At 42.0% G+C, this 8,564-nt stretch overlaps 1 protein-coding gene across 1 annotated transcript; it reads right to left on the reverse strand.

Annotated features, from left to right (window-relative positions):
- Nucleotides 1-876: 876 nt before the first annotated feature.
- Nucleotides 877-6,968, reverse strand: LOC136443735 (NLR family CARD domain-containing protein 4-like). Its single transcript, XM_066441087.1, has 6 exons — nucleotides 6,629-6,968; nucleotides 5,878-6,135; nucleotides 5,486-5,593; nucleotides 2,500-5,272; nucleotides 2,198-2,278; nucleotides 877-1,794 (listed from the first exon to the last, which is right to left on the reverse strand). Exons 1-6 carry the CDS (start codon nucleotides 6,657-6,659, stop codon nucleotides 1,740-1,742), a joined length of 3,306 nt encoding a protein of 1,101 aa, XP_066297184.1. The 5' UTR covers nucleotides 6,660-6,968; the 3' UTR covers nucleotides 877-1,739.
- Nucleotides 6,969-8,564: the final 1,596 nt, after the last annotated feature.

Genomic DNA, 8,564 nt, shown 5'->3' on the forward strand with positions numbered 1-8,564 from the left:
AAACTATGCAAATGAGACCGAATTTGCATAAGTTAGGAGGTAAATCGTTTGCATGTGTGTCGTCAGATGCTTAAAGTCAGCATAACTGTAGAACGTGTAGATGGATTGTAATGATATTTGGTATGTGGGTATGCGCTGGGAGGAGAATGGTCAAGGTCGATTTTGGGCCCCCTGGTTTGTGTCCCTGGAACTGCAATGGCCTATTTGTAAAAATGTTAATAAAAATGGGAATAACTGAAGAAAGGAACAACAGATTTTCATGTTATTTGGTACGCAGGTAGGTTGGACAGAGATGTACACACTGAAGTGCAAATCACGCAAAGTTAGTGTGTTTGCGTGTGTGTGCGCGTGTGTGTATGAATGTGTCACCGTGTGTGTATGTATGTGTCACCGGATGCGTAAAATCAGCATAACTATAGAATGTGTTGATGAATTGTAATGATATTTGTTATGTGGGTAGGTGTGGGGAGGAGAAAGGTCAAGGTCGATTTTGGGCCCTCTGGTATGTGTCACTGGAACTGTAATGGCGTATTTGTCAAAATCTTCAAAGGAGAATAACTGAAGAAAGGAGCGACAGATTTTCATGTTATTTACTTGGCAGGTAGCTTAGAGAGGGATGTATACAATGAAGTGCAAATTATGCAAATTGGACTTAATTTGCCTTAGTAATGGGAAAATTTATATTTGCAGTGTTGGCCATTGTGGCACTTCTAACAGCTGTTAGTGTTGATAGCGAAAGTAGGTCACTGTGGAACCTGAGCCCCCGACAGCTGCAGGTGGCCGGGGGTCATACCATTGAGCGATATAGAATGGGGGGAACTGGTTTAATACAAAAAAAAAGTTTCATGGAGATTTTGGGTCCTAAGACTCTTGTTTAATTTGTGTGTGTGTCCGGATGCTTCTATGCAGCATACCTCAAGAACGTCTAGATGGATTGTAAAGATATTCAGTATGTGGGTAGGTGTTGGGAGAACAAAGGTCAAGGTCGATTTTATTAACCCGCTCTGTTCAATGGTACAACACTTCAAAAACTATGTAACTGTGAAATAAAGGGAAATTGATAGACAAAGGTTATGCAAATGAAGCCATAATTTGCAAAATTAATGAGAAAATACTGTACTTCCATTTGGTAGAAAACTGGAATTTCATACTTGTGGAATTTGGAAGTTATGTGACAGTGAACATAGTTGAACATAGATTATGCAAATGTTGGGCTAATTTGCAGAGTATAATATTTCATGAAGATTTGAGGTCTCCGAACTTTTGTTCTTTTCTGTCATCTCAAGAATGTAGCCTAATAGATAACGTCATATATGTGTGTTTAAATTTCTACAGCCAACGTCATTCTTAATCTTATGTATAGTCACATCAGACAACAAAGACGCACAGCCCCGAAACAGCTAATTCTGTTAGTTGGGACTAAAAATATAATTTACTTTAAAAAGCTATGATTACCAGGTAGAACTGAATCCCATGAGTAAATCATATTTTCTTGTCATCAAAATAAAAAGGTTCCAAATTTTGCTACGACTTTAAAATATATATTCAAAGACAGATCGATAATAACATATTGCTTGAACATATTAGACATTTTTGTCACATTGATTAAAACAATTACAACCTTGACAGCTTTAAATGGATACAAATATACAAACACCTTTTTTTCACCTACAATTTCTGCTCTAAAAGTCTAAGGCATTTATCCTTAGTCCTTAGATATTGAAATAAGGGTTTTAGAATTAAGCCGTCGTGATGGGACAGTGGTCGGCAGCAGAGATGGCTCTGAGCTTTGTCCTGTAGATAAAAAAGAACATCGGAAGTCTGAGACAATCTAATCTACTAGAGTCATGTCTATTGAAAAGCAGCAAACTGTCTCTTACAAAATATTTATAGAATGTCCCCCAAATGTCACCGACATGTAAATAAATGCTCTTTGAAACTTGCCTCCTCCATTATATATACTCAATAAAGAAGTGAGTTGTATTAAATGTAGATGGCATAATCTCTTAGATTCATATGATAACTATGTAGGTATTTCTGTAACATTTAATTTTCAATTCATGATGGCATCAGCTTAAATAATCAGTCTAAATCACACCGATTAGGGTTAGGACTAATATCCAATAAGTGAAGGGACTATGAAATAAAGATATCTTTAATTATCCTATCTTTGTGTGAATCTGTTGGGGTTCATGACCTTCGACGTGCCCATGGCCAAGACTTCTTCAAACACCTGGAGCTGGTTTCCACTCCCTCGGGAACTAGTTCCTTAGTATACCTGAAGATAGAAGAAAATGTATTTCAAAGTCTGTCAATTAGTCATAGCGTCTACTGGAGAATTGGTACATAAAACCTAACTGAACTTTTGTGTCGTTCATCGTCCTGGTTGATATTTGAAGACAATAGAAGATAAACGAAAACTAGCATGTATTAGATGCTAATTCGTAGTGCTGTCTGAATATTTACACTTTATTATTCTTGTATTCAATATGTACATACGTCAACTCCCGCAGTTTCGGGTGTTCCTCAGCAGCCTGCACCAAAGCCTGGAACCCCGCAGCCTCCATTGAGAACTCACCCAGACCCAGACACTCTAAGGCAGGGAGTCTGGGTACAGCCTCGGCCACAGCAATGGCAGCGGTGTCAGACAGGTGGACAGGTGCGTTCTCTAGCTGGTATTTGTTAGACATATTCAGCTTGGCCAGCTTCGGCAGTGCCGTGGAGAGCTGTAAGTCCGGCTCCTGTCCTTCTCCTGTTGCCTCACTAATCTCCTCGCTGTCCGGCTCATGTGGTGTGGTGTTACCTTGGTCTGTGGCCAGACTCTTGTCATCAGTTTGGTTTTGTTCCATGTCCAAACCGCTGGGCTGGCATAATGTCCGGACCAGTGAAACAACGCTCGACTCCCCTATGATATTGTCCCTTACGTCCAGCTCCTGTAATGCCACCAAACTAGGCAGCGGCTTGACCAAGGCTGATATTCCCTTGTCACCGATACCTGTCCTCTCGAGCTCCAACACCTTCATGGCCGTAAGGCAGGGAAGGATGTCGGCCAGGCACTCAACCCCGGAGTCCCCTATCTCATTACTGCTAATGTCCAGTTTGGTCAGTCCAGTTAAGTGACGTAGTGCCGGGGCTAGTGTTCGCATACCAGCGGGGCTGATACCGTTCCGACTGAGTCCCAACTCTTGCATGGCTACGAAGGTGGAAAAGACGGTGATAAAGGGTACTAGTCCGGTATTACCAATCTTATTGTTACCTAGGTCCAATTCTCTCAATCTTGATAGTTTTCCCAGGTAAGGAGCCAGAGATGCCATACTGACGTCTGTTATGTTGCAACCATAGATAAAAAGCACAGTCAGATGTGGAACACAGTCCAGCCCAACCTGCAGGACTTCCATCCCAGCATCACCAAGTTCAGGGTTTGATACGAGACTCAGGTCTTCTAGTAGAGACATGTGCTTCAACCCGCGCACAAGTACCTGGAGTTTTTCTGGTGTTAGATTTGCCGATGTAAGAACCAGCGCCCTCAGTCCAGGAACGTTCTTTAAAACTGAAACCAGTCTGGATGTCTCCTCAGGTGAGTGCAAATACGATTCGCTTAGCACCAGGTCTAATTTTAGACCCGGGGTGGAGCAGGTAAAAGTCTGCTCCATGTACTGAACTACACGATAATCAAGAGAGAATCCATCTACTTTTAGTCCCATTTCGCACGGAGAACTAGACGGCTGGAGGTTTTGCAGGAAATACTTTAGAGCAGCATGTTGTTTCCTGTCCATTGAGTAGTTTTGCAAAGTTATGCAAGGCAGGGCTTCGCTGACTGTCTGTAATACCTCTGGTCCTGTTCTTTCGTTCAGAATGCTGAGGCAGAGCAAAACATACCTTTTGTACATTTCAGATTCTGTTTCCTCTGGCTGATCAGATTTTGTCGTCTGCTTATTTGAATTAGTGAATTCGTTATACATGAGATGTGCCAGTACGACCACAGCCTGTGCAGCCCGCGAATTGCAACCACACGAGAAAAGAAGCAGGTTGCTGTTCTCAAACACCTCGTTTAAGGACGTTAGCTGCAGCAGCTCTTCAATGTCTTGACTCCCCACAACAGAACCGACATATCGTCCGGCCAGGAACTCTTGCATCGTCTTGTGTGCAAATGTCAACTGCTTCCGAGGGTGCAGTTTTGAGGCAGAGGTCTCCGAGAAGACCACACCGATCTTCAACAGCAACTTCCAGTTCACATTCTGCCTCTCTACTTCTGCAAGGTCCAATTGGGTTTCCTTTCTCAACAGCGCCTCTAGTGCAAGCTTGCCGAGCTGCAGTAATACAGCATCCAAGTCTGACGGTATTCCGTCTGGAATGTCCAATCCTTCCCGCTTACAGTGCTTTTTGACCAGACAAGTCATCAGGTTGCCGTACAGTCCTGTCATCGTTCCCGTAGAAACCATTTCTTCGTTTTCCTCCCACAGAAGACAGACCAGCAGGAGGAAAATTGGGGTTTTGACTAAATCTCTTAGAAGATCATTATCTTCGAGAAGAACAACATCTGTAAGTTTCTCTGCTAGGTCTTGCTTCCCAACAGATGTGAAGTATTGTCTAACGTATTTCTCCACAAGCTCAAATGAGAAGCCAATGATGCGTGCGTGGCAGTCAGGCTGGGCGTACTGCTGCACTCCTGCTGAGGGTCGGGAGGTGATCACGATTGTGCTTTTGGGGTAGAGTTTTCCAGACAGTAGTTTGGGAATGGCCTGCGTGTCTGCCCTGGCCTCAGGCCGCAGCTCATCATACCCGTCCAGGAGAAAGAGCACCCGAAACTCGTTTCTCTGTAGGATTGCTTTGATGGCCGGTACATCAACACCCTGAGTTGTTTCGGGAACACACTGGTCCCACACCATCTCTTCTATTGTCTCCCCCTCTCTCACCTCCCGGAGTCGGGTCAACAGGACGATGTCGTACCTTCTCCCCAACTCTGATTTCAGTGTTACAGCATCTAGGGCTTCTTTGGACATAAACGTTGTCTTCCCTCCTCCAGGTTTGGCTTCGATTAGAATGCACCTTGTTGCTTTAGCCTGTTCTGCATGTGTGACAGTCGTGTTGAACAGGTCGTCTAGCCTCTTTATTTCTGCTGCTAACCCGGAACCTTTGTCACGTGTTGTTATCAGCTCTAATTCCGTGAAAAGATCACTGAGGGTAAGAGTGAAGTTGTCATTCCAGATCAGAGGCTTGAATTTTGTTAACTTCACCTCGTAGTAATTTCGTATGGACTTCTGGAACGTATCTGGAATAGAAAGATGAAATTCATGCATGCGAGTTGCAAACATTGTTCAAACTTACAGATAAACAAAGCTCTATGGTGTGTTTTTGCTATGATTGCAATATATTTGACATAGATCATTTTCATGTAGTCCTCTGCAATTTGTTAGAGTTTAATCAGCTCCAGGGAAAACACATGTTGGCATAGCGTCAGAAGATACCCTAAATAGGTTCTCACCTTCTATTGAAATTTCCTCCTCACAATGAGCCTCCTTCTTTGCTGACAACCTGTCTCTTTCCTCCGTCGTTTTCTGCTGACTGCTTGTGGGTTGTGGCGCATTCAACTCTGAAGAGGTTGACAATGCGAATACACCAGTGAAGTTACAAACAGATATGACGGCAATCAGGACAGCCGTAGGTTAAAATGAATGCCCATAATGGCTCATGTCGATACTGAGTAGTCAACTATCTTGCCTTCAATGTTGTTTCTGTGCATCTCTTTTCGAAGATGTACATAATGATAAGAACAAATTTTCATCTCTTAACTACAGATTACATTAGCATATACGTACATTTCATGTTCATTTGCATGATTAAATTTACTATACACAATTCTTGAAATATTTTTACCAGGATACTTGTTCTTTAGCCCGTCCACAGTGCTCTGTAAGTTTGCCTCAGACAGAGCCTCCACCAGGACCTCTATGGTGGCTCTCTCTCCGCGACGCTTGACCCATTCCTCCAACAGGTCCATACAGCGAGGATTGTCATCTCGGTTTCTCCCATCGATGTTGTCGATGTCTGCCTGCCTAAAGCCAAGATGGAAGGCCAGGTCCTTCCAGTCTGAGCTGACGTTTTCCTTGGTGAAGAAGAAGTACTTTCGAACCCCTGCAAAGCACCATGAAACAATTTTGCTTCCAAACCCAAGCCACTCGAACCTATCTCGCCTAGATATAGTCAACAGTAGCTTTTCAACAAATCTCTTTTTACAGAAATGGCAATCACTGTATTTCTCATATGTATGTTTCCTACGTTTGTAGCACATATTTACGTACTTGCAATTAGGTTACGGGCGCTACCTTGCGAATAAACTTACATTATTCATAATCTGTGAGAAATACGGCAACGCCCCCCCCCCCCCCCCATTTAAAGAAGACGTATACAATCTATTTATTCATTTATTTCTAATATTAAAATCCTTTAAGCAATAGTTATCAATCTCTTGCGGTCACACAAGACTGTCAGATACCAGTAGAATATTTATGATTGCTTGATTATCATTAAGAAAGCAGAGGAACAATTTCTTGGAATGATTATACAGCTACAAGTTTAAACGTAACGCAATCATTAAAGGGCTACGTTAGCCTATCCACAGCATTACCTGTGTGACTGCTCTCTTGTGCTTCAGCCATTTTGATCACTCAGCCTTGAAACTAGCGCGTCGAGGTGTACAACAACTCCTAGTTCTTGAGACTTTTTGTATAACAGTGCAGTTTCTCGATTGGAGCTGACAAAACTTGCTAGACTTGTGTTTCTCACAGTTCAAGTCTAGCTGCCCCCCTCCCTCATGTTGGAAGGAAAGGTGACAGCCACAGACCCACTTAACGTAGTTTATCCAACACCACCACACAATGGACGAATTTGTACTGAGTTATACCGCAGAGGGATAGAGAACTTGAGTTCTTCACGTCCAAAATAGTGTTTCTTCACAAGCAATCAGAACGATGTTCTAGCAAAAATAGGAACGTCGGAAAGTCCCATTCTCCACACAGTACGCCAAAACATTATAGTGAATACAGGGTAGTTCATGTTTCACGGTCGTACAATGGGAGGTGTTGTGTTAAGTTACCCCATGTTGTAAAGGCAAATACAAAGAGGTGTTTGTGTTCGCAGCCAGTGCTTTTTTTAGTAGAAACATGATCTCATTTGCGAAGAACTTAGATATGTTTTTTTTACAGACGATGGTTAGTAAGTTTGGGTGGTTAACATTCCAAATTATACCTAGCGATTCCTTCATTATACAGTATAGGATCACTTTCCAATATCTAGACAATAATCAGCCGGTCCAGTAAACTAGCTCTGTCCACAAAGAAAAGACGTTACAAAGCGACCATAAGTTGTGACGAGAATTCATTAGGCCATCAGGCAGCCCCGGCTGGCGCTCAAGGTTATATTGCACCGTTAAGTGATCCACACATCTTACTGTTTTTTGAAGAGAATTTTTGATCTATTGATAGACAAACAGACAAAAGTACTGTGGCATTAGCTCAACGCTTGACACATCAGGATTGACACTTGAATTTTGTAACCCTTTAAGATGTGACAATTAACAGGAGTTACGTGTACTTCCCATCACTTCTATTGATAGATTGCGAAGGAAACATATCATCTATGACCTACATGTAACGTTCCGTTGTTTTGTTGCCGAAATAGCTCGTGTATCATAATTCTTATTATAAATGGTCTCATTTTGAAAACCTAATACTGATTCAGAGATACACCAAACAACACCCAATTGTGGTGGTGGGGGGTCATTATTTCACACAAGTGCTGATTACTGGTGAGACGATCAGATAAGAATCAAAGCTAGAAGTATGCTTTTTAAAGGTTCAATGTTAGATAACATCAGAAGTGTGTGTATTTGTTTTAAACGTTGATATGCATTGAATTATGCTATTCCTATTTCAGATAATAAGAAAATGTTGTATTCAGGCTTTAATGATAAGGTGACAAATTTAATGAATTTTGACCGTGTTCTGTTTGTTTCAGGTACCCTGAAATCGCCGCTGCCGGTCGATACAAATTGTAACCATCAGAACACAGTTGATCCAGAAAAAACGCGCCCGTAGAAGAGCCTGCTTCCTTGATTACATTTTCCACGTGTTACATCAAGTTACACTCGCTGGTGATGTATTTTGTTATGTTTGACGGCTGTATACACAGTACCTTGTACCTCGAGGGCACAGAGAGCACAGAGTGTCTTTGCTTGTGACCTGGATGTCTATGGTTTTCTATTCCGGTCAAAACTCAAATACGACGTACTTGGGCGAACTACGACGTAATTCACACAAGATACTTGGGCAAAAACGACGTGAAGTTCACACAAATGGCTTCAATACATAATTCATAACTACGACATATTCTTTAAGGCAACTATGACGTAGCAGAAGCTACTATTTATTCATGAATATAATGTATGTGGAATACTTACCTGAAAAGGCGATGAGTTGAAAACTTGATATATATGTGGATGTGATATTTGTTCTACCAACCTGATGAAATTATTTTCGGGAAATATATTTGCTGTGATCGAGACC

This window comes from Branchiostoma lanceolatum, chromosome 10, assembly GCF_035083965.1.
Source record: "Branchiostoma lanceolatum isolate klBraLanc5 chromosome 10, klBraLanc5.hap2, whole genome shotgun sequence".
Taxonomy (NCBI): Eukaryota; Metazoa; Chordata; class Leptocardii; order Amphioxiformes; family Branchiostomatidae; genus Branchiostoma; species Branchiostoma lanceolatum.

What these genes read in the sequence shown, in the direction of transcription:
- LOC136443735 (XM_066441087.1), bottom strand. Translation starts at nt 6,659, where the DNA reads ATGGCTGAAGCACAAGAGAGCAGTCACACAG. An exon ending in ACAAGAGAGCAGTCACACAG is followed by an intron (nt 6,136 to 6,628) that starts GTAATGCTGTGG and finishes GGTGCTTTGCAG; the next exon opens with GGGTTCGAAAGTACTTCTTC. An exon ending in GGAGGAAATTTCAATAGAAG is followed by an intron (nt 5,273 to 5,485) that starts GTGAGAACCTAT and finishes TTTCTATTCCAG; the next exon opens with ATACGTTCCAGAAGTCCATA.